Below are 26,271 nucleotides of genomic sequence, written 5' to 3'. Positions count from 1 at the left end.
CAGTAGAGCAGAGCTCAGTTGGAAGAGACCCACAAAGATCAAGTCCGACTGCCTGACTGCCCCAGGGCTAACCAAAAGTTAAAGCATGCTACTGAGGGCATTGTCCAAATGCCTCTTGAATGCTGAGAGGCAGGGGGCATCCACCACCTCTCTAGGAAGCCTGTTCCAGTGTCTGACCACTCTCATGGTAAAGAATTTTTTCCTAATATCCAGTCTGAACCTCCCTATAGCAGCTTTGCGCCGTTCCCTTGCATTCTGTCACTGGTTATCAGGGAGAAGAGATCAGTACCTCCTCCATTTCACCTCCTCAGGAAGTTCTGGAGAGCAATGGGGTCGCCTCTCAGCCTTCTCTTCTCCTAACTAGACAAGCCAAGTGTCCTCAGCCTCTCCTCATAGGACATGCCCTCCAGCCCTTTTATCAGCTCTGTTGCCCTCCTCTAGATGCCTTTAAGTACCTTAAAATCCCTGTTACGTTGAGGAGCCCAGAACTGCACACAATATTCAAGGTGATACCACTCCAGTGCTAAATACAGTGGGAGAATCACCTCTTTTGACCATCTGGCTATGCTGTGCTTAATGCACCCCAAATGCGATTTGCCCTTTGGGCTGCCAGGGCACAATGCTTACTCATGATGAGCCTACTGCTGGCTAGCACCCCCAGATCTCTTTCTGCACAGCTGCTCTCTAACCCTTCATCTCCCAGTCTGTACCCGTACCCAACCTGGCGCTACTCCACTGCAGGTGCACAAAACAACACCTGTGAGCACTGTCATTCTTCGCCAGACTGTTACCCATCCCTTTGATTTGAATGCTTTCGGAAATTTGCTCACAAATTAATCACTCATCTTCATTTTAAATAGTACCCCTTCAACATATGAGAATAGCTACAACAAGGCAGGCTGAAGGAACTGTTCATATAAGCAGACTGAAGAAAGAAATGAGACACAAAGCAAAGGGGTTTGTAAGTGGGGCTGGATTTTAACCTTCCTTGGGGTGAGGGTATAAGCAAGGCTACTGCTCTAAGTGCTTAGATGTTGAAAGCCGTTGTTTTTCTTCTTTGAACTTTTTACCAGATGTAGCAATTAAATGATATAGTTGTCTTTAGTTCATTAGCTAATAAGTTAATTATATACTAAAATTAACCTTTGTTAAGCTCTTAATAGAACTTCTTTTACCTGAGTAGCCACTGCCTATGTTAAAATTCTTAATGATCTGGGCTAAAATCAATAATTTGTATGACTTCCATGTATGAACTGGGAATTAGATGTATCTTTAAAATGTACTGTAATGATAACCTCAAGCTGAAATTGAAATAAAGATATTCCTTGGTGATTTCAAGGACAACACTTTCACCAGTGCAGAGGCCGTCTAAGCCACTAAAGAACATTGCCACTGGGGACAACTCTCCTGCCTGTAGCACAAAGATAAATCAGGCTGAGACTAAGACCAAGATTTTGGTTTTTCAAATATTTTTGTGCAGCAGCCCTGTATTTCACATTTATGATCTTCCTATACGTACTGATGTTCAGTCAGGAGTGGCTGTTCTCTTCTTTAAAAGCTAGAGGAGTGGATTCATTTTGAGATCTAATATAATCCAATCAGTGATCAAAAGAAACTAATCATTCCCCCATGCAGAGCTGATAGACGATGTGCTGTGCTTTTCCTCATATAATCAATTGCTAGCAGATTTGACGAGAACTCAGCAACCTTTCTGTAGTTCAGTGTGCATTGAAGGTTTTACATTTAAAGGAGATAAAGTCCAATTGTTTGACACTTTTAAATTGTATGTGTTCTGCAAATGACAATTGAATATCTCTTACTGAATATTACTTTGTATGACTTCCTTGTATGAATTAGGAACGAATAAAATCCTTGGTATGAAGTGTCAATGATCAATACTTATATGCTTTTTTTTCCCCCCGTTGGGTTACCATTTCAGCCACCCACAGAAGCCAAACTTCATATACTTTCTATGAACACCTCAGAGGTAAGCCATCTTTAAAACTGAAAACTACCTTTACTGATGAGGCCTAAAGGCCACTGAAATCCTCATAATTTTGTCAAGGTCTGGGCCAGAATTCACAAGAATTATTCTCCATAACCTTGACTTAGACTGTCAAAAGCCAGACTGTCACCTTCAGGTTTGTTTTCTTTCTCTAATGCCAAAGAACAACTCCTCCTTGAGGGGTGGGCTCCCTGATAATGTTAAAGTGCAGCTTGCTGCAGTGCCTTGCAGCCTGCACAACACCCCAGTTAGACTGTGTGGAAGCCCAGAGAGAGCTGAGCTAATGTGCAAGCCTGACCTTCCCAGGACAGGGAGGAATAATTAAAATGCTGACAGTTAATAGCTAGTTTTAGGTCTGATAACAAGTTTACTCCATGTATTTGTGAAATACGAAGAAAATAAAGATAAGATTTCAGATTCACAATTAAGAATAAAATCATAGCCATAGAAGGTTTCAAGCATCTTCCAGCTAAAAGAATTATTTGCATATGTCTGACAGCATGTCCCTGCTTAAGGTATTTACATTGCAATAGATTTGCATAGGGTGCCTAATTCTAAGGCCTCCCAGGCGTGCCAGAATAGTCGGTCTAAACGGACTGGCCTCTGATAACTGTGCCTTGCAGTAGAAGGTGCCTCCTTGGGTGCTATAGCTGCAGTAAGTCAGTATGAACAGATCGGGTAAGGCAGGCTGGAAGATGGGAATTATCAGTCAAGATTGCTCTGCCAACAGGCAGAGTTCAATGCACGATAGGCTGAAGGTTGTACTGTTCCCTGGAGCCAGTTTAATAAATAAGGTTATGGGTATGTGACTGTTCAAGCATGAAGAAATTTTTGTTGATATATTCTCAGAAACTAATTTTTTTTTCTTTAATAACCTGCAGGGCTACTCTTCGGCAAGATTACCAGTCAACTCTGATAGCCTAGGCTACAATAAGCTGAATCACACTCCAGTTATTTAAAAATCTGCTTTTGTTACTCACTTGGTTTTAACAGTGCAGAGGAAAGCACAATACAGACAAAGCAAAACTGAGTCTTTTCAGCTAACTAAAAGAGAGCAGAACAAGTTATCAGAGAAAGCTTACACCTCTTTAAAGATACAAATTGATAATGGAGCTGTATATCAAAACAACAAGAGTCCTGTTCATTTTTAAAAAGGTGCAAATTGCTAGTCTTACTTCAGGCTTTTTTTTAATGCCTTATTAAGAGTTTCTATCAGTGAAATTTTACACAACATTAAATACTTGAAAAATTCAAAATACGGTACACTGAAGATATAAAGCATTCTTCAGTCTTACTTCTGAAATGCAGTGATCTCAACTACCAATTCCTGCCACTTCCACTGAACGCTGCAGAAGAGTCAAAATAAAGGAAGTGGTCTTCCTAAATTTGCAGAATAAAGAAAGAGTCGTGTTTGCGTGACACTTCCCAATATGTACAAACAAGGAACACAACATAAAGAGGTTTGTGGAGCAGGACTTGCCCATGTCAAGCACAAGGCCCAGGAGGTCCACCCTGGACAGGGTTACTGTCAGAGAGGTGGGCCACAGAGTCAGGGCATTTCAGTGTGCTTGTATGCAAAGCCCCAACATATTTTAAATTAAGAAACTGATAGGGATACAGAAACACTGGAAAAGCCTCATAGTTGGCCCCAAAAATGTAAAGCTCTCAATGGTGGCACAGCTGAATAAAAAAGCCTCCACAAACCTCTCTTTCTTGTACGTGACTGTGAGACATCAGACAAGGCAGTAGCTTCCCTACAGTGCTGAGCAGCCTCCCTCACTCCTCGTCTGTAAAATATCAGGTCCTGTAAATGGCCACTAAAATGATAAGCTGCCTTGGGAAATTTCAGCACCCCAGAACTCCAACACACCCAAGAGCTTTAATCTCTCTCTCTCTTTCTAAACTACAGTCTCCCTAGCCCCATGTGCAACTCCTTTCAATTTCGTTTCTCACCTGCCTGACAAGAGGCAGAAGTAGGAATTAGCATCGCTTTCACATCCTGCCCCTCTCCTCACATATCAGGGCAGTGATGCCTCTCTCTCCATCAGTGAACCCAGAACCTGACCTGGAGCTGGCTGGAGAAAGCCATGGTTCTGCTCAGCCAAAAGCATCCTGCAACTGCCCACAGACTTCAGCAGTCTTTAGTTGGTCTTGTGGCCACAGTGCGTGGACCTAAATGAGTGACAGGACAGAGTGCACCAAGACTCTGCTCTGGGTATGGGGTACTCAAGAAATCTGATGGCTGCTTAATTTGACATAGATCCCCCAAACCATAACACTTTTATAAAACTGGTGCTGGAGACATTCATTCATTTTGCTCTGTTTGCCAGGCAGGATGGAACACTCTAGGTGAAGCCACAGAGTGGTGATTACCTCCCAAAACACCCATGGTCTCAGAAACACAGTTCTGAAGTCTCTAAGTATGCATTAGGGTAAAAGGCCAAAAGGGTGGCTTCTATTCTGGGGGGCTCAAAAAACATCTTCTTTTTCCTGCGTTACATGCATCACAAAACTTAGACCAGCCCCAGTTCTGCACAGGGGCTGGAGGAGGAAGTACCCAAACCTCAGAGGAGTCACATGCAGGCAGTGGTCTGTCCACTACCTCCTCTGCTCTGAACCAAGGCTTTCATTCAGCCCACTTAGCTGGACTTCAAACCTTGTCTCTGTCTCTCAGTCAGTCCTTCTGCTGCCCCTTTGGCCAACCTCCTTACTAGGCTGGGTCGTATCACTCCACAAATTAACTTTATAACAGGATCAGTTACAGAAAGACCTAACTAAAGTTTGACCTAACTAACCGAACTAAGCTTTTACCCTATGCAATCACTTCCATGGGGATATGAAAAGTTCCCAGTTTCACGAAGGAAAAACTCAGCTTGCTTGGGCAGAAAGGCTTTCTTTCATGACAGAAATTTGCAGTGATGCACTGGTGAAGGGAGGAAGGGAGGCATGGTTTTCACTGGGTTATAAAACTGGTAGAAAGACAAAGTTTTCTAGCTTTGTGTATAGATGAGATGTCAAGATTATTTGAAATATCTCTTAGATGTAAGAGGAAAAAAAAAGATTAATAAATAGCATAGAACATATGTAGGATGTAAAGAAACACCCTTATCTGCCTTAGTTTTGCACAGAACAGAAATATATAAACATGAACATGCCAGGGATAAGGCATAACACTAAGCTACTGCAGTAATATGTGCTTCAGGTATGTAGCTAGGTGGAATGGATAGACCCAGAATAAATGCATTACACCTTATCTATTACTTGTCTCAGTCCATGTGTTGCTTCTCACTGTCCTTTGCAGATTCTTTTGTGTGCACAGAGTTCAAGAAAAATTCTTAATGTTACAAACCTATGAGCCAGAGTGATATTCAGCTAATGGAAAAAGACGAAGTTTTCACCTCACTGTTGCCTCATTATTTGCTTGCCCTTTTCTCCTCAAAAACACAAGCTGCTTTTCATTTTAGTGGACCAAGGAAACCACATCACCTCATGACTCTTTACTCAATTTTCACACCTTTTCAATTTTGGCTTCTAAAAGCCAAATGGACTACAGTAGGATTATTACTGTTCTGCCTGCTCTATCCTGTAGAGAATTCTTTTATATATTTGTTTGTATGTATGTGTGTTTGTACCCATATCCTGACCTGACTCTTAGATGTCAGTCTTATGATAGTCACTACTTACAGAAAGACATGTTTTGCCTACCTGCTCTAATAAACTGTTTACCCTGGAGGGAACTGGACATATAAGAAAATAACACACTGTGTCTCTATCAAACAATAATCAGCACAGTTTGAACAGTTATACACACGTACACGAAAACTCTAATTGCCAATCACCGATATGAAACCATCATCAGTATCCACTGCAGCTCACCTTAGCTACATTTCAGACCTTGCAGAGATAACTGCATTATACCAAGTAGATAAAACCCACACGTGGATTTATGGTGCATGTTCTCCCTGTTCTCTTGAGACTGCTTCACTCCAGTGACCTGTACTGAGCAAGCCATGACCACATAAGTCTCTACTACAGAACAATTATCAGACCCTGTGTTTCACTGCAACTCCTTTCCAGGTGAAAGTTAGTCCAGGCACATCTACAGATGCAGTGATCCTATCTCAACTGCACAATGGAAATAAGGACTTAAATCCAACTTCTTCTACATTGCTGAGTCATAGGCGCTTTGTCTGCACAGTCAAATCACAGTCCAGCTTCTCTCTCATTATAAATAATGTCCCATAATCCCAATTCTAGACACTAACATATTTTGCTGCTCCACAGCACGTTACTTGCCTTGGGATCCATTCTGGCTGTAACTCAGCATCCTCAGCAATGTCCGTTGGTCCACCTGGGATATGGACACCTGAAGGTGTATGAAGACTTATCTTCTTTCTAGAAAGATTACAAGCACTTTTAGGGCAATCACTAATGTGCATTTCAAAACACAGCTCACCACCTGAAGGTGGCTTTGCTTAAATAAATGTTGGATGGATTATTAGTTGCATGTTTACGGTCTCCACATTTATGGAGGCCTTGCCACAATCCTTTCATGGAATGTGATTCAGATTAACAAGTGTGACCAAATTAACCTGACCATCAGGCGCAAAGCAGTCAACTGCAGAAGAAACTTTCTTAAATTGCTATAATCACTGCTTTGTCTGAAGTCATTACAACAAGGTAGAACAATTTCTTTACCTTAGCCCAGAAATCACAAATCCAATAGAAGACTGGAAATTTTACCCTGTTTATGTGGTTGTCAGTTTCTTAATAATTATATGACAGATTAAATTAGCTGACTCACCTATTTTGTTGAGGAAAGGTTGAGAAGAGGGTTTTGAATATGCCTTTTTGGATTTTCTTCATAAGAAGAAGAAGCAGCTGGACAAAAGAAAGATTTTTTAAAGGTAGCTAAGACCCACCAGCATCTTTGGCCACTGTGTCAGCATCCCCGTGCTTCACAGTCAGTTGTTTTGTGTTGCTCATCCTCTGCGCCTAGGCTAATGGAAGCCTTTGCTCTGTCTGTCAAGAGTAATCCTAATATTAGGGGACTCCAGGCAAAAGATTGAACATGGCCTGGCACTCCCTGTGGCTGTTTGTTTGATGCTGATTTCACAGCCATTGAATGAGCCCTTAACCTCATCACTTGAAGTTCCTTTTTGGAAGAATGTCAGGTTACAAAATTGGCCTTGAGAAATGCCAGACTTTGCCAGTCCCTCTTCAACAGAAGATCCAGTTGTTTTGTCAGCAGTTATTCAGCCTTTGATATTCCCAGGTCACTTGTACAAAGCTCAAAATAGAACTGGAAATCACTGCCCCACATTGCATTTCCTTTGTGCTAAGCTACTTTCAAAATTGCTAGGGTAAGATCCTACCTTAAATGCAGGATTTTAAAATAATCCCAGTAATTCTAAAAACGTGTATTTTGCATGATAGAAGAATTAACATAGATGAATAATTTGCTTACTACTTCAACTTCGGTGATGCCAACAGGTGGAATTGGTTACAATCAGGCGAGACAAAGAACAGTGACTTGTCCGTTTCCTTAATTTTATGGGTTGGAACAGGTATTTCTAGACAGATCCACAACTGAGAGAAAAACGGTAAACTTTGTTAGTTGAAAAGTACTTATACATATTTTTGTATCAATGTTGTCTTTTTTATCAACAATTTAATTAATATACCTGTTAACTGGCTAACCAAATGCCCAAGTCTTTTCCATATCCAACCCTTAATGGACTCAACACCAATCAGTCACAGGTCAACAGTACTGATCTAGTTGGCTCCAAGAGAGCTCCAAACTCTTAACCCTGAGTAACTCCCAGTAAATTAGCATGGATTATAACTCCTTGTTGTTTAATTTCTGGGAGGAAAAAATATGTTTGTAGCACCTGTTGATGAGATGGTGCTGCAGAGCTAATGCCATCAAGATGGATCCTTTCTCACTGTTCATGTATCTGTTCAATATGTTCATTTCCTTCCCATTTATTTTAGTGTATGTATCTATGTATATAGATATATATTTCTTAGCTAGGGACGAGGGACAAAACTGCTTCTGGTTTCTCTTGAAATTCTGCAGGGTGTAGTTTCAAATCAAAAGTTCTTCATTATTGCTAGTCTTCCTTTGTGTATACGTTATGCTGACAGTCTGTCTTCACATGAATAGTTATACTAAGACCAATAAATCCATGTGCAGTATCTTTCAAGGTATTTGTTGTGTCATTCGGTAGCATGTAGCAAAGAGCAGCGTGTGAAAGTCACAATTTTGGGTGTTTTACTCACCTTTCTCCAAGACCATCCCAAAAAGAAGAGGATGTCAGTTTCAGATAGGAACAAATTTTTTCAGACAGAAATGAATTTTCAGACAGGAATTTTTTGCTTGGCTAAGTCATGTGGCTTTTGTTTTACCTAGTATACTGTTTTTATCTCAACCTGCTCCTGCCTCCTTGCAGAACCGCACAGCCACATCCCACTCGCTCACGGAAGAGGCAAGAAGTGCATCTCTGCCTAATATTCAACTTTCAGGTAGTTCGAATAGTAGAAGGCCACACAATATCTACATATCTGAGGCCTCCCTTCAGCCCTCCAACCCACTAGGAGAAAATATGCAGGGTTTTAAAGTGTGCAGTTCTCAATTCACAAGCTGTCTGTGGGGTCAGAGCTATAGGGACTCAGTGGGGCTATTGCAGCGTGACATAATGTACAGCAGCATAAAAAGGTCACTGTCATTCTATAGAGAAGTCAATACACTCCCTCAAAAACCTATTAGGCAAAATACAGAATATGACAGGAAGTTTAGAAGAATACAGCAGAGCACCCACTGCTGTGCCTTAGATCTGAGGCACAGCAATGCAAGTGGGAGAGCACTTCTCAGAGAGCAATCTCCATTTACACTACAAGCACAATTTTCCTCCACTAACTGGAAGCTCAAGAATTAGCTAGAGCATCTCCAGGGTGTCTCTGAATCATTCTGAAATCAAAAGTGAGAATAAACTTGGACAACTCAAAGAAAAGAGAAAATACAAGAGGCGAAAGGACATGGAAAGTTTTCCGAGTCAACCCAGACAGCCGAAGCCACATTACGGCTTGCCAAAGCAATGCATCTTCCAATACATTCAAGTGTGCAAGATTTATAAGAAGATTTATAAGATTTTATAAGAAAACTGAAGTGAAAAAGGTAAATGTGTTGTGACCTTAGATCATATGCCACTACTTTCTGAAGTAATCTTTGCTGAATTCTTCTTCCTGGCTTCTTGATTCTTGTTTTGCTAAAAGTTCTGTGAGGCTCACCACTCCTCCCTCACTGAGCAGGCTGCTGGGTGCAGCCCTGCCTCTTTCCCTCACTGCAGAGCATGCCTGCACTCCCATGGGCTGCATCCTTCCATCTGCGAGCATCACTGAGAAACAGGCTAAGCAAGAGCAACACGGATTTCCACCTCAGCAGAAGAATTTTCCTATGGCACTCACAGCATTAAGCTACCCACTGGAGTGTCAGAATTAAGGTCATTACTATAAATCATCAGATATCTTTTGTGTTAATATAAAAAAATAGTATAATCATCCCTTGTACACATACAGGGAGGAACTGCAGTACCACAAGATTTGTTGTGTTCTTGTGGTCCCCTCTTGCCTTTTTTTTTTTCCCCTCCCCTTTCTGGAAAGGAAATGAGCTGAGACATCACAAAGAAAGTCATCAGCCTCTGAGCTGCACCTTAAATGTTGCTGTACCAGAAAACTCCTCTGACTTCTGTTAAGAATAGCCAGCACAAAGCTGGCACAGAATACCATAGTGATTTAATAACTATAAAATAATGGTCTCTTATAGGTATGCGTAAGCATTACAAACCATCAGGAAAGACTGGAATTTTGACAGTATGTTGGAGATAGATGGGTAAGCATGTGCATTTCAGCTCTAGATGAGATTAAAATGCCCCCCACCACCCCAAGGTATTCTCTTTGGTTCTACCTTCTTTGGCTTTTGTAGTAGATCAAATTCCTTCTCACTGAACAGAAGGAAAAAGAAGGTGTCAAACTTTCCTCCAGGTGAGGACACATCACCATGTTAATGGTCAGGTTAACTCTGCTGTACTTCCCCCAACCTTGGTTTGGGAGGGAGATAATCTTTTCAGAGATAACACAGTCTTTGATATAGCTGTGATATTTCTGTGGAAGGTACTATTCCCACCTTGGTCACACGAGGCACTCTAGGTTCTTTAAACGTATCTGAATTCATAGGTATTTGTTGCTAGGGAATGTGCCCTGGGAGGCAGCAGTGGGGAGAATAGGCTGCAAGCTCAGCTTGGTGCAGGCACCCTGGCAGCCCACAGAGCTCCCCAGCACTGCGTCGGCCCTGCATGGTACCAGGCTTCAGCAGCAGACAGACACTGGGCTTTAAAGAAGCCATTTCCTGGCATTCTGAAACATAAATTGGAGATAGCAGATTATGGGTAGTATTCTGCTTAAATTGTGGATCTGTGCTAAAAGCGGTATCATAAACCAGCGCAGTACAACCCTGTGTTTACTGAGTCTCTGTGGTTTGCAAATAAAATAAAATCTGCGTATAATTTTTTTAAAATCATCCTCTTGCAGCTACTGGAAACCCAGCTTAGAACCTGCAAATCAGTCTGAGCCTGCATCAGGGTGCATTGTCACCCCCAATAAAGTTAATGGTCTAGTGGCTGGCCTCCCCTCTACACCTGCATGCCATGGAAGGCAGCTGTAGAAATGCAGAAGGTGTAAGCAAGGACCAACACTAGATTTGTGATTGAAACGTATTTCCTATTCATACTAACAATACCCTAGTCAGAATAACACCCTGATTACTCTCTTATAGTTGTATCGGTTCTGTAGCAGAAATGAATAGTATTAAAACCTTAACTCTGCCACTAAAATAAGCAAATAGGACTGGAATACAGGAAAAGGTCTGCAGAGTAAATAACTGCTGCTTTGATCTACTGCTTTTAAGAATACAGCACACATTAAATTCAACTCCTAAGTGGAAGAGGGTCAGCAAGCAGAATTTCCACAATAAAAGCTCTGTGGTTGCAGGTGTTCAGTCACATACATCATCTCCTCCCCTGAAGATGAATACCAGGATTTGTGATCAACTTGACACAAAGGATTGTACTGCTCACAGCAGGATTTGTTTACATGATATCCTCTGAGAAGGATGCTCTCTTCTTCCCTCCCCTTTTCTCTCCATCTCTAAAACATGGCCAGCAGCACAGAACCTGCACACTCTTGCAATTTGGTCCCATTTTCTATTTCCAGGATAGACTGGGATGTTCTCCCACTTCTACGTGGTATAGCTTGTCTAAAATATTAGCTTCCCTGCCTTTCTTCTACCATCAGAAGATTCAAGCTCAAGTCCCTGCATCCTAAATCTTAACACCTAAACATCCCCACAACCTGCCTGATGAGTCCAGGAATCTCTTTGACATAGTTTACACCTGTAACACCCACCTCAACACAGGGTCTGAGAAGGCATTTGCAAAAACCCTTTGGTTTTGACATTGCAAACACACACAAAAAAAAAAAAAAAAAATTAAAAAAAGGATGAATTGAAGTTACTGTTTATCCATGGCCTAAAGAAGCCAAGATCTTACCTCCAGACAGAGTTGCATCACATTGGCTGAGGCTGGAGGGTACCTCTGAAGGTCATCTGGTCCAACACCCTGTTCGACTGGGGGCATATTTTACTATCCTCTTCTCCTGCTTCCATGACTTGCAGTTCCGTGTATCCTCAATCTCTCAAGACAATTCTTCAACTTCAAAACACGCACACAAAGCCCAGAAGATGTTTCATTCAAGTCACTAGTGAGTCACTGGAGCAGTCGGTGCCTGCCCTGCATCCTGGAGTGCTCCCATAACCTGTAAAGCCAGCTCCCCTTCACCTCACCTCCTACTGGAGTAGGAAACCATTCGTATAAAATAATAACAATAACAACAACAATATTAATAAAAGAGGGCTCTCCCACCCTTTGCCACCCCTGGGCAGCCAACTGGGCTGGACGGCTGCCTGGGCCTTGGCACGGCCGCTGGGCAGGCCGAGCAGGGCAGCTGCAATGCCCACCTCTCACCACTCCTTTCTTTCACGTGTTTTGGCAATTTTTCTCACAGCTGTTTTATGCCACCAGCATCACTCAGAACCAAGCTTATAAGCTTGAAATGAAAAGAGCACTTTTTAAACATCTTCTATCCACCATTTTCTTAACTTTCTTTCAAAGCTGTCACGCAGATAAATTAGGGACATTTCCTTCTGCTCAGCAGATGCTTAAGGAAAGAAGCCTAACTCAAGTGCCCTTTAGCCTATATGTGACAATCCTCCCCAATTACTCCAGCTGAAGCTGCCTGTTTTGCAGGGGAAAAAGCTGAACAAAACATCCCACCCGTCCCAGCACGATGACCCTGTTTTCAGGTGTTGTCAGCGCACAAACAGGGAGCAGCGGCCAGAATTCAGCTGAGAGGAGCAAGATGCCTTCTGAATCCTCTTCTGTCCAAGAACTATATTTACCTGTACTTATAACAAAATAATTTTTTTTAAAAAAAAAGACTCTTCCTCTCACAGCTCACCAGAAATAATCACTAGAGCACCAGATTAACTTCTGTTCTGAAAACAAACTGTAAACAGAGTATTTGAAGCAAACCAACCTGAACTGACCCAAACAAAACCCAGCCCAAGTTTCATAATTATTAGAAGTGCTCACTTTCACTAACAAGGGGGTAATTGTTTCTGTTTTGTAATTTGATCTGAGATAAAAGGAGTTAGTTAATAATTTATACTGTACTATGTAAAAGGGGCTGTGAAAAGACTACGGAAGGATTTGAATTAAACAGTCTTTCACCCTTTTAATATCTCACAAGAGATTTTTCTGCACTGATTCATTTAATTTAGTGGACACAGCAGTGTGGCCCATTGATTGTGGACAAAACTTCTGAAGGGCCTGGTGTGCACCCCTGTTAAAACGTGGGAAGAGAGTAAAGTTGGACGTGAATTAATTTGATTCTGTACATAATTCTTTTTCAATGGGATTCTGTGTCCCATTGCAAAGGCATGAAAAAAGGAGACACTGAGTTTGATTGCTCAATATTCATCTACATTTTCCTCTCTATGGGCACAATATGCTTGGCTTAATTAACTTTTCTCAAAGGTGAAGCAGTGCGCACCATCTGCTGGGAGACAATCACATTTGTATGCCTCTCAGAATAATCCCTTTACTACTGAAACTGCGATCATATAGTAGCCAAAACCGAAACTTTCAAGCGTTATTGCCTGGAGCAGACACCAAAGTCGTTCTGCTCCAGTTGTGCGGCGGAGGACAGGAACAGGCACCACAGTGCATGGAGGCAGGGGCTTGAGGGGCTTGGAAAGATTTTGTTTGCTTGTTGTTGTGTTTTCCACTCTAAGCCACCTCCTCTCTCAGGAATTATTTCCAGCTTACTCTCCATCGTCTTCTTTCCAAATTAAAAATTCTGCATGCTTCATTTAAAGCCCAGCTCAAGAACAACTGCTCAGCAGGGGCCTCCTCCTATTCTGCTACCTCTTAATTTTAAATCAAGGAAAGAAAAGAAAAGTGCTGTATGAAAAGAATTGTCAAGTCACTCAAAATCCCAATACGAAATATTGAGGCAAAGTTTAGCCATTTAATTTTTTAATCAAGTCTCAAGGACCACACAGTGCTATCAAGGGCCTGCTGAACTTGCTCTAAAGCTGGGTCATTATTTGATCTTTGTGGCTGGTAATCTGATTATCTCATTGTGGAGGTAAACTTCAGACCCAATCTTGTTAGCAGCTGGCTAGGCTGGATTACTACAACTACTGAGCTGGAAAATGAACTGAGCAGTCCAGCTTTGGACTTGCTCTCTTTGAGCCTAAGGTTGGCTACTTCAGGGTGTCTACTTTTGTGTTGGAATCAGCACTTTATTCTGGAATCTCACTCGGCAGTGTAAACATATTCTCTAATGATAATGTCAAGGCAGGACTTAAAAACACCAGAAGCCAATAGCTTGGAACAGGTAGGGCAGTGTTGCAAAAGTAGCTGGGATGGGGATATTTAATTAAAGCTATTAATGAAGAAAGCAGGGGCCTTTCTTTACTTTTTAGATTCACACTGGACTGAGTTGCTAAAATATGCAAATACTCACAAGAGTTGTGTGGTCTCTGCTTAAGACACTCACAGTTTTGCTTGTGGTCTCATTGCGGCATTGACTGCTTTTACAGTGAATGCACAGCCCAGTCAAAGCACAGAAAGTCTTGAAAAATAGCCTGAAAGAGTTCAAAGGATCCAAAAGACAAAAAAGGACTAAGCTGGGATTTTTATGTACACTGAAAAGAAGAATAAAATATAAGTTCCCTAATGCAGGCTGTTATGGCAGTGTTACCCATATCAAAGCATTATGGTGATACGGAAGAGTGTTAAAAATTTTCTTGCACACCATATGCAAAAGAGAAATAGGAACAATTTAGGCCAGCGGTGATTTTGCTACATGAATCATTGAATGCTCTTTTTTGACACTCTATTGAGTGAACAAGGAATTCAAAGAGTTTGAACTCGAACAAGTTTTCTGCCTCAATAGGCCATAATCAGCCCCAAAGAACTGAGTACTACTCAGTGTAGTAGTCTGCTCTCAAGGCTAACCATGGTGTTTTTTGCCTGCTATTATAATACGCATCAAAGCAAGAGCTCTTATGCTGGCTTTCCTCTCATCAATTCTGCTAAAACCTAAAACTCTTTAGGGCTGTTTCTAAAAACCCTAAAACAGTTATGCAGCATTCTCAAATATCAACATCACACGGAGTAGTGTAGCATATTTTGAGAAAAAAAAATGTATAGCTGCAGAGCAGATGACTATTACTGAAATAGAAGAACCCGCTGCTGATTTTCTACTGAATACGGCATTGTATACTAGAGCATGCTGGGCTTTAATAGATTGTCCTTTCTTTTTTCATGATTTATGGGAAATTTTCCTGCTGTACTTTGGGCATTAGCAATGAAGCACTCTCACCCCTCAATTCCCACCTCTTTGAGTTCTTAGCTCAGTGGTAGTATGACTGAGACAAGATTTTTAGGTGGACTTCATTTCTTTTTCTTTTTTTTCTCATTTATAATAATGAAATGCATTTCTTTACATATATGTTGCTGACTATTTACCAGGGAATTAATTTGACTGCACTCCACTAGCATTGACTACAGGTCCATGAAGTCCCTGCATATTTGAAAGGATGAAGCGTGATATTTTATTTCTCACAAAGTGATGTTACTCTCATTTCTCACAGAAGCATAACCCATGACATTGTGTCATCTTACTTTATTAGCACTTATTTTTTATAATCTCTTATCTAAGGAAAATATAATCCAGTTAATCAGCATCACTGCATTTTGCTTTCCTAGGAATTACATTAATGAAATTCTTACAATAAACTAGCACAGAGAAGGAGGGAGCCAACACAGCATCACACCATGACAACAACCCCACACTCTGCCCACTTTCACAGCATCATTTTACTTCATTAGGTGCATATTGACAAGGTACATAGGTTATACAACCCTAAACCTGCAGGCACAGATGACCAAATGACTTTTCCAAGTCAATGCGCTCCGTACCTAATCTCACACCACCAGGAAACAAGCCAGCCCTTACAGACCTGCATCACTACGAACCATTGCTGTGGACCAGCTGCCCACATTTAAATGTTGGTGTGCAGCACCAGCCCTCCCTCAACAACTGCAGAGCCCTCTGCCCACCAAGGAGGGACATCAGCATACAGGGCTTCACCTCCTACAAACACGTGTGACAGCAGCTGCTCCCCAGGCTCACGTTCCCCAGAGATCCTTCTGCACTGCATATATATTTATATATTTATTAAAGCCAGATAGGCTCTGCCTCCAAACCGAAGGAGGAAACAGCAACATGAGAGAAGGGCTGCTTTTGTGGCCAGGCAGGACAAGATATTTCTCTGAAGTGCTTTGGTTTTCTTTGCCCAGGCCAGCTCTGCAGCATGCTGGTGACCTCCAGCCCAGCCTGCTTGGGGTGGGGGATGCAGCCAGCAAGGCCCTTGGAGCAATTTCCCCTCTCTTATTAGCCTCATTTCTGACATACCTGTGGCCACCCTGCTCTTCACCAATCAGCTGAAAACAATCAGTAAACATTTAGACATTTTTTAAGAGCAATCCATCTGGCAGTTATAAAACTTCCCTAGTTCAAACAACAGCCTCTTAACTAAAAAAAAGATGAATAATAGGCATTCATTGGATGCCTGAGCATTAAGGGCTTTAAAATGAATATTTTTGTATGATCATAAACGTGTATAATTTTTTCCACTAGAAAATACATATTTGGCTAAAGACTAATGGGCTGAATACAAAGCTTTTTGTCTGTTTCTAACTTTCTGGAAGTTTTTGAGATTACCATTTCACATCTAGGTAGTAAAATATAGGTTAATAATAATAATGAAATATTAAAAGTCACGTACCAAGTGTATCCAGTATGGCAGACAACACAAACTACAGAGGGAAAAAAAAAAAAAAAACTTTCTGAAATGGTTGTAATGAAATACTTGGTTCCACACCTACTGCCAATATAAGCCCGGTGTAGAACTACATACCACTTTGCACAGTAGATCAAGTACACAAAAAGTGCAGACACACAAAAAACTCCTTCTCATGAAGTAGCTGGGTCCCTCCAAGTTATGCTTAGGTGCTCGGAGTCAGTTTTTATGTTTTTTCTCCTCACGCTGGTGACGATGCGCCTCGTCACACAACTGCTGAAGCGATGACTTGGCATCATCTGCCAGGGGCTCAAGCACAAAGGCTGGTGCCCTGCTTTGGTTCTACTTGGGTTCTGTTGCCTCAGTTCTCATCTTATAAAATGGTATCAGTTTCTATTTACACATGAAGAAAAGTTAGTTTACCTCTAACGTAACATATGGGTGTACTGATAATAATGTTCTAACTTCTAAGAGTTACTTGTGCTTGAATTGTCAACTACTATGGCTTCTATTTTGATTAAGTTCCTGTTTGACAGAATATACAGTCAACATTATTTCTTAAGCAAAATATTTAATGAGAGAAGGCAGATACTGTGTACATAAATTTTCTTTAATATTATGACTTCCAGGTGACATTCTACTTACATTCTAAACCTCACTTTTTTCGTTATAGAAAATGTAGAGAGTGTAAACCGTGGCATAATAATCTAATCTTCCAAATTGATGTTTCTTTTTCTTTTTGCTTACAATAGCATGGATCATCTGAAACATTGCCTGCATAAATGTATCATTTGTCACAAGCTAAAAACTGTCATCATTAAGTTGATTTATCAAATGCTGTTATAAAAGATGGATTGAAACACAAAATACCCATCCAAGTCCCATATAATGAAGAGATTAATTTGAGGAATAAGACAACTAATTTAGTATAACACTATGTTCATGCTTTATTTAGAAAACCATCAATTAGTGTGTTTTTCCTTGATGCACTATTTTGTCTTTCTAAACAATAAAAAGGCGATTTGCTCCAAAGTCAATTGGCTTTCAGTAAACAGGAGGGGTTAGTTAAGTGACATCTTGCTCCTAGATTCTATAAACTGCGACCTTGACCAGACTGCAAAAAAGAAATTAATGATGGAATAGAGTTTTCAGTGGAATTGCTCCTCTCAGGTTATCGCTAATTTCCTTTTTATAATGTAATTATAATTTTGGTAGCAGGAGTGACAATAAGGAAAGTCTCAGAAGTGTTTCATTCCTTCATTATCTTGGATCTCTCTCTCTCTCTCGGATTAATATGGTCCATATGCAGACACAAGCTTTCACCACAAACAAAGTTGCAAAGACCCTTAATCAGCTTTTATTTTTTAAGAAAGTAAAAAAAGATGAAAATATGTGTCAAGTTATCCTATTCTAGTAGTTAGTGAAATTCGTGGGGCTGAGATTCATTAAAAGGACACGCAGCACTGCTACATTACCTTGGCAAACATTTGGTATCTTAAGTGTTATTAAAAACCAACATCCAGAAAAATCCTATCATTTCATCCGTCGAATTATTTGGCAGTGCTGAGGCAGGATAACAAATTGATTGGCCATACCAGAGACCAAGGCCATCTCATGGGCTCACGCAAAGGCTCCTGAGGCAGCCCCAGGGTGTACCCCATGGGTGTAAATACTACAGGCTGGAAGGAAACACACACCCTGTAAAATTGAGGTAACCAGAGTTACCCCATGGCAGCAACATTTTGGACACTGTGCAGTCCTGCTTATTCCTTGCTCCTAGCCCTGGCAGCTCTCCTCCATGGCAGACCCTTCACAGGACGTGGTTCCACCTGTGAGACATGCAGACATGCACACACAGACATCCACAATCTCCCAGTTACAGTAACTAAGATTTTTTTAAATGCTAACTCATCAAAAATACACTAGAGGAAAAAGAAATAGTGTGGATGGTACCCCCTACTAATGAGGCACTAATGCATAATTATTATAATACACACTCCACAGAGGAATATTTATAAACATTGAAACAGCCTAGTTTGCACTGGAGTCATATGTACAAATTGTTTTTCTTCTGCAGTTTGTGGTGTGGTTTTGTTTGTTTGTTTGTTTTTCCCCTTATTGCAGGGATATTTAATGCATTTCATTAAGACTATGTGCAGTCATTTAAAACCCTGAGGAAACCTGGGCCTTGGCTACTTGCTGCCTTAAATGAGCATACAAAGAGAAACCACTGCCTAAACTCAAAGTGCAGCTGTTAATAAAGCATTCAATTACCCCAAGTCTGATTTCCAAGAGCATGTGCCTTAGGAGGATCAGTAATGGAGCTACCAGAAAAAGACCTGATATGAATTAGGATTAAAAGATGGACAGTAGCCAAAAATTATGCTTTGGGATGAGGCCACTGCCTCACCATACCTGTTCTCTTGTAGTCCCAAAATCCGCTGATGACCTGTCCATGGGCACCTCCCCACTCAAGCAGGATCCACAGCACTGTGTCAAGAGAGGGCCCAACCACACAGGTAATTACAAATAAATCATCATGAATATGAAAATGTTGCTGAAAGATCCCAGCAGAGGATCCCAGTCCCTCAATAGTGGAGATTGCTAGATGGAGGAGGCAGCATTACATGCCAATTACAGATGAATAGCAATAAACTGCAGTATACTAAAGAAGAGACATATTCCACTTGCAGCACGCCATCCTTCATAACTTAAAAAAACATAAAGAAGTTTACCATACTAAAAATCAGACTCATTTAAATAAGTTTAGCTTATGGATCATACTAAATAATACTACCTGAGAAAATGTAACAAGGGGAGTGAAATTAGGGATATAAAAAGCCCTTGAGGAAATGTAAAACATTATATATTTTTCTGCTGCCTGAATGTGCTGTACTTCAGGAAACATTCTCCATCACCTTGACAGCATGCTGCCTTTCTGTATACTGAAGTTTATTTGTCTGAATTATTAATGCTGCTTTTGTTTGTAGCTATATCTTAATTTTCTTCTTTTCATTCACCTGTCATGATTGTTTTGATTCACATTCCAGGATGATGCACAAAATATTTCCTTTGGAAACACTGTAGCGTCACCAATATTTTTGCTCTGTTAACAGATTATTCTGTCTTCACAATAAAATCAGATCATTTCATTTTTTTCATGAAAACTGTCAATCACTGAGATTATGCTTTAAATGCATTGAGCAGATAAAAGATAGAATTTAAACTACATATCATATGTCAGCAGAGAGCATTGAGTGCCCTGCAAATAGAGAAAGCAAGTCTCTCCTTCTAAATGAAAAACATGCCCACAGCAGCAAAGCAGGTATCCTCAAAAAATTAGTAATGTTCATGACAACTATTTTGCATATTATTTGGAGTAACACAGCTGTGATAGTGTATTTATTATTTGCAGAATGAAGCGGAAATAAACTGAGTGTTTTGTGTGTTCAGTTTTATTTGTAGTTTCTTCTGCATAGGCTAAGATTCTGAAAATTTGTGTTTAAGTTGTATTGTTTTATACGATAAGAGCAGACAAAAATGAAGGTGAAGGATTGCAGGCATTAAAGAAATGCCAGATGAATGTCCACAAATTTTACAGTATCGGGGGGAAAAAAAAAAAAAGAGTGGGAAGATTTTATGATATTTTTTCTAAAAATATTTCACAGTTTCTCTTTGGGGAACAAATAGAAAGAGCATTCTGCTTACCTAGAATTTACCTGGAACCCCTTCCTTCCTCACCAGCCCTCCCCACCACCTCCTTTTTTTTTTCTTTTTTTTTTTTTCTAAGTATGCCTACCCGACTTGTGTACCAAATTCAGAAAGATTCCCCTGAAAACACAATATTGAGAGACCATATGTACAAACAGCGCACAATTTCAAACAGACTAGGCTCATTGGAAAAAAAAAAAAAACTTTTTTTTTTATTTGCCTTTGATTTCTTTCAGAAGGATAAAATGAAAGGGACAGAGATACATATTTTAAGCCCTGTGAATTCACAATGGGGCTTTAGAATAAAGAGGTAAAAACCTTTGAACTAAACAAAGGTCCACCACGGTGCACTTCTTTTTCACAAGCACCTTATAAAGAAAATTATGCCAGACAGAGGGCCCAGCTGGCTTTTGCCACTACACCTCTCCGACACAACACAACACCATCATTCCCAGCCCCTATCAATCTACTGTATGCCATGTCATTGACTCCTCTTGGACCAGATCTCTTATCTCATAGAGCTGGTTTTTAGTCAAATGCCCTGTGAAAGTATCCACTCATGAGCTTACATCTGAGTGTCTCTTTGTACTAACCAAAGCCTGCAGTCTAGCAGGCTGCATTAACTTGATTAAAGTGATACTGTAGACAGTTACTTAGGCTCTTACTTTGCTCTTAGATTAAAGACAAGAAAGCCTCCTTCTCTCAAGGTTTTTTTTTGCAAAACTGCAACTTTCAAAAGGGTCAGCAGAAGACAAAGGCTCTTATAATAGAAGGAAAGAGGCTTTTATAACAAATGATTTCTAATTGCCCCTTTGTTCCAAAAAGACAGCAGTTATACCAGCTGAAACATAACAAGCCATCACCATTTCATGATGGAGAGCTTGCACAAAGGGCTGCAGAGAAGCAGCTTTCAGTAAGTTCCAGCAATTTCAAAAACATTTTTTCCTTGAAAATAACACCTTATTTAATCCATTTAAATCCAGAAGAGAAGCACATCTGACCAGCTGTGCCTAATAGTCTATACTCTCTAGCGGGCTATAGAGCTACTTGTGAATTCTTCCCATTGCATCTCTAAGGAGCAGGGTGGGGAAAGTGCTTGGGCACGGCTCTACCCCTGTGGATGACATTTCATATCGCTTACCAAATAAATCCTAATGAGGAAACCAAAGGGCCAGATTCTGATCTAGAGCCATGGAGTGGATTATTTCAGTTTTTACAGAGGTGTGAGGGATATGAACAGTCACAACAACGAGGCTTGCATTTGCAGCAGATAACCTTTAAAAGCACAACTGTCTTTGGAAAAGCGATCACTCTTCACGTTTAGCTGCTACAGCTGCAAACTTCAGCAACCTTCTGCAGAACAGGGTTACATTCTTTTTGGAAACAGTCTGCTCATTAGCAAATAATAGTGGCCTTAGATTTTCTGGAAGTCTCTGCATGAAATTGTGTCTGCATCTCCCTGCATGAATGTGCACCAGTGAAGCTGCTTATCTCTAGGCGTAGCCCAGAGTGCATTCAATCAATACAGTGGCTGCAGCGCACACCCAGCTCTTGCTTAGGCCAATGCTTTTGTAGTGTGCATGGCTGCAATGACTGCAAAACTGACAGTTTTAGGTTCCAGCCTGATATGTTAAGCTGTATGTGGATAACGTAAGTGGAACAGAAAGATTTCCTGGTGGCATGTCACCTGGGGTCAGAAGTGAGAAAGGGGGAAGCTGCACTCACCGGAGGGAACGTGTTTGCATGAAAACCTTTAGAGGATCCAGTGACCAAACCAGCAGAGGACTTCCTCTCGCTGGAAACACAGCTATTGATGGCCTCGGTCTCTAGACCATCCTCTTGTTCTACAGACCTGGGGAAAGGGCACTACGCTAGAGCCGGGGCAGGATGCGGGGGTGTGAAACACAAAAGGAGGACATGGGTGAAGTATGTTTGCTTTGGCAGGTAATTCCCATGGGTCACAGTGTGACAGCAGCCTGTGGAAACTGGGCTTTTGTTTAAGGCTCTCGGGAGATGCGGGCTCAATTCCCACATGATCTTAGTCACAGCATCAAGAGTACAGCAGGGAGATCTTCAAAAGCGTATGGGTGTTTAAGGACACAGAAACCTGTACATGCTTTGAAGACCCCAGGTACCTGTTGCATAAGGATGCGCTTGTTGTAAAACCTTGATGCAAACAAACACTAGACACTAGATAAGGACCCTCTCTCACCTCTGTGGTACCAGGACACCTTCTTCTCCCAGGTGTGGTTGGCTCCCTGCTTGGAAAGATCTTCACAGTAGATTTGCCTCTGTCCTCCAGTGCCCAAAGACATTGCTGTAGTGCAAGGGTCAATTTCCTTCATCAAAAGGAAGAAACAGTCATTGTCGCACCATTACTCTTCCTTCTAGAAGGCACTGTCACCCCCTGCTTGGCTGGCACACCACCCTCCTTCCCCTCCCCTCCCCCCAGAGAGGGGCAAGGTGACTTTCTGAGGCAGAAGCTGTGCAGCTGCTCTGCAAAGTGCTGTGGACACTTTGCTACAATAGGAATAATAATTACTAATAGAATATAACATTAACAATGAAGCAATGAAAGAGCTAACGGCATTTCTTTGGGAAAAAAAAAAAGAAAGAAAAAAGAAAAAAAGCAAACAGAAAACTATTTTCCCCTTGGTAAAGGAACATTGATTACTCTTAAAGGGACTCTCTCAACTTCCCTTTGAGGACTCCCATTGATCTCAGATCTGTTTTCCCTCGCAGGCAAAAAAGATAAGTATTCTCTTGACATTCTCCTTTCTTCAGCAGACTGGGCTAACAGGGAGATTTCTATTTCAAATATCCATGTAGCTATGATGTGCTCTAGACTCAGCTTATGCCCCTCTGCACATGTGAGATGGTACTTTGAGCACTAAGTCTTTCTTTCTGCCAAAATACACAGAGAGAACAATGATGGTGATGTTCCCTTTGCTGTGCATATGGGTTCTGCAAATGACTGAGTCATACATATATCCGAATACAAGCATGAAACTGATTTGCGGAAATTAGTTCAAATGGTGCCTATATATTCGGGTTCTTTCAGGTCAAAGCTAGCAAGCACAACAGCTGAGGTCCAAAATGCCAATGAGACACATGCACAGACCACAGTATTCATAAACTCAGATTCCTTTTCAACAGAATATAAAATACAGAAACATGATGTATAGACATACATATTTTGTTATAGGGTACCTTAAGAACAGTTGCTGGTAAAACCAGATTTCTACTGTAAATGGAGCATCATAACTTTACTCAGTTTTTTGTTAATTTAGAAACTTCTAATTTCATCAAATAGGCACCATATCCCCAGGAACTCCTCTGACAAAAGAATCAGGGGAATTCTCTGAATCCATTTTAAAGAAATTTACAGCAGTGATGACTGACTGAAGATAGGCATCTCTGAGTATTAGAAAAAGAGAAAGCGTGACAGTGTGCAAAAGAAAGAGAGCTTCACTTTTTCACAAGTAAAGCAAGGAGAGTTGTACCTGTCCTGAAGTTTAACATAAATGGAGTCAAGATCTCTCATATCAAGCATAGACCTGCTTGCTTCCTTCCTTTCCTTTACTTCTTTCTCTCTTGTTATGTGCTGACCCCATATTTAAGTGAAATACATACAGTAATTCTTATGGAGTCTTTTTGATTTACATGTATTAACAAAAAGGGGCTCTTAACTTTAAAGCTCTGCTTGGGGCAGTACAAACAGAGAACGACAGACTGCTGTTAACATTGGGCTGAGACATGAGAGCAGTAGATGGATTTCCCTGGATACACAAGTGAGATGCCAGAGAGCCATTACCTTGGAAATATACCCAGAGCAAGGTCATCAAAAGCTGCCAGTACTTCCTAACTCTATAGACAGTAAGAGTTGTCCACAGAAGGAGAACTGCATGATCATATCCCATACCCATCACAGGTATCACAATCCCTCAACTGCTAAAGAAAAGCACCAGATTGATTCAGAAGTATTTGAGTGACTGCTGATCAAGCCCATTTACTCTTCTTTAATTGCTAACAGCTCCCACATGACTCACCTAAGGCCACCTGGGCAAACCTTACTGTTTAAGCCTTGAAGCTTCTCACCTGGCCTTCTGCCCCAGCCAGCACGGTTCAAGGGTCCTCCTCTGACAGCACTCAGCACTGTGCAGATCCAGCTCTCCAAGACTCTTTCCCAGACACCTTCAAAGCCTCCAGCTTAACACGTACGGCAAATCACATGGACCACACAAATATACCAGCCAGTGTCTTTCTGCAGACCCCTGAAGTCCTCAATGATAGACTTGGCAGTTGTGAGGACCTCCTGCCTTCCTCCTGCTGGAGCTGCTACCTCCAGCCAGACCCTGACCACCATGGCCTGGAGGAGCAGCCAGTGCACAGCCATGTCCCCACACCACGTGCCTGGGAGCAACCACCCTCATTGAATATAACCAGCAATGCCCTGGGGTTGTGGATCAGGCTCATAAGAGAGTGGCCTGTGGGGAGGTTGCATACAGAAGCAGATCAATCTGGGTTGGAAAATGCTGCCGGAGATCACCCAGCCCAATGCCACCTGACCAAGAGCCAACCTAGAAGTCCTACAGGACTTCTCTCAGTCCCTGTGCCACTGAAGCCCAAGAAGACCTAGGCATTTCACAAGGGGGGAAAATATCTTTTTAATAGCTGCAGAATTCACCTATTTATTTCGGATTTCGCACCTTCCTGCGTAAATTTGCTTCCAACACGGCAGAGCTGGTATGCAGTGTTTTAGTGAATTGGGTGCCCATTTTTTGTTTTAGTCTGAGAGTAAAGTGATGATACACGCATATGTGTAATGTAGCACAAAGGCATGTTTACTGAAGCATATGACCATGATGTGCGAGTTAAAAAAAATAACAAGCAACAAACCTGTTTCATCCCTAGCCACACATTAGAAACCATAACTAGCTGCTATTTAGATCACGACCAGAGCAGTACTTTTGAGTAAATACAGATTTGCATTACAGTCATCTTGTATCTCTCGACAGTGGTGGATTGCCAGTGATTAAAATCTGAGCATGCGTATGTGCTGGATGTGCATCATGTGTGATATGGGGTATGCGTGTGTGAGCATGCTCAGCACAGGCTTTAAACACTATTTTCTAACATTTCCTTAAAATGGCTTTAATTCACAGTCACTGAGAAAGAGGTTTCAGAAGCAAGTGCTAAGAAGGAAGCTGTTCCTCAGGACACTGGTATAAATTTGTTACTTTAAAAAGAAAAAAAAAACTCTCAATCTCTACCAGTGAAATGGCTACAAATGGGCTGCCATTAACTTTTGTTACTGGAGTAGGTGCCTGTGAAGGGCCAGGTGGTGTTTATGCAGATGAATGAGCATGTTACAATGTGTTCTTCCTTTTGGATAAAACATTAGCGTATCAGATGTGACAAATCAGATGTTCATCTTCCACAGTTCTGCATTATTTTACATTGAGAATTAGATAATGTGCTGGCTTAGCTTTTTACTTAGGTTGTTTTTTTTTCCCCTTCTTCTTGAGAATAACTTTATACATAAAGTTCTCCCCACACTCTGCATAATCATAGTCTCACCATGTATCTAACCAGCAAGGTATTTTGGTAATTGTGTATTTCCAGGTAGTGGCTTTGCATTAGACGGAAGTATACATCGTTTAACATGGTGCATAATTATTGTGAATCAGAAATAATGGACCTACATGTTCAATTTTTTTTTAATTCAATTTTCCTGCTGGAGTAGCAGATAGTTCCTGTATGTCCAGCAGCAGCTGAAAGGTAAATATTAGGATGTCTTACAACTGGAGCTATGCAAATAATTGAATCCTCAGTTCAGTGGCTAAACTGGAAAAATAACCTTTCATTTTCACTTGACAAGAAAGTAGTTTTCACAGCAAAAGGAAATAAATAGGGTTGTGTGCTTATGACTTTTAGTTGTATTTAACTACACTGGGTGTCAAAACAACAATTTTAAATCTAAAAAATCAATTTTTTTTAATCAAAAACTTTATTTCATTTTGTCTATTTTGTCTAGCTGAAACAATGTAAAGAATTAAATCATCAG

At 41.0% G+C, this 26,271-nt stretch overlaps 1 protein-coding gene and 1 long non-coding RNA gene across 9 annotated transcripts; one reads left to right on the top strand and one right to left on the bottom strand.

Moving 5' to 3' along the window:
* The first annotated feature begins 893 nt into the window (after positions 1 to 893).
* Positions 894 to 3,969, top strand: LOC308199187. Its single transcript, XR_013954441.1, has 3 exons — positions 894 to 961; positions 1,940 to 1,987; positions 2,887 to 3,969. It is a non-coding gene; the product is annotated as an uncharacterized lncRNA (long non-coding RNA).
* Positions 3,970 to 10,633: 6,664 nt separating this feature from the next.
* On the bottom strand, positions 10,634 to 25,240 carry LOC308199216 (uncharacterized protein). Of its 8 annotated transcripts, none has more exons than XR_013954499.1 (6): positions 23,708 to 25,240; positions 22,417 to 22,543; positions 18,909 to 18,983; positions 16,479 to 16,509; positions 14,183 to 14,270; positions 10,634 to 12,523 (listed from the first exon to the last, which is right to left on the bottom strand). XR_013954499.1 is itself a non-coding variant. In XM_080603059.1 (6 exons), exons 2-6 carry the CDS (start codon positions 22,517 to 22,519, stop codon positions 12,429 to 12,431), a joined length of 420 nt encoding a protein of 139 aa, XP_080459185.1. In that variant the 5' UTR covers positions 22,520 to 22,543; positions 23,708 to 25,240; the 3' UTR covers positions 10,634 to 12,428. The 8 variants fall into 8 exon arrangements, 6 of the variants coding, with proteins under 6 accessions (XP_080459185.1, XP_080459184.1, XP_080459186.1 ...); XR_013954500.1 differs by having other exon boundaries at positions 10,634 to 12,518; XM_080603059.1 differs by having other exon boundaries at positions 10,634 to 12,518; positions 14,150 to 14,270.
* Between the last annotated feature and the right edge of the window lie 1,031 nt (positions 25,241 to 26,271).

The sequence above is a fragment of the Anser brachyrhynchus genome (genome assembly GCF_964034855.1).
Source record: "Anser brachyrhynchus genome assembly, chromosome: 8".
NCBI lineage: Eukaryota > Metazoa > Chordata > Aves > Anseriformes > Anatidae > Anser > Anser brachyrhynchus.
This window is presented reverse-complemented; position numbering and strand designations above follow the sequence as displayed.

Coding starts and splice junctions, on each gene's coding strand:
- LOC308199216 (XM_080603059.1), bottom strand. CDS start 22,519: ATGTCTTTGGGCACTGGAGGACAGAGGCAAATCTACTGTGAAGATCTT. Junction 16,510..18,908: donor TTGGGACTACAAGAGAACAG/GTATGGTGAGGC, acceptor TTCCCTCTGTAG/TTTGTGTTGTCTGCCATACT. Junction 12,519..14,149: donor GCAGAGACCACACAACTCTT/GTGAGTATTTGC, acceptor TTATAAGTACAG/GTAAATATAGTTCTTGGACA.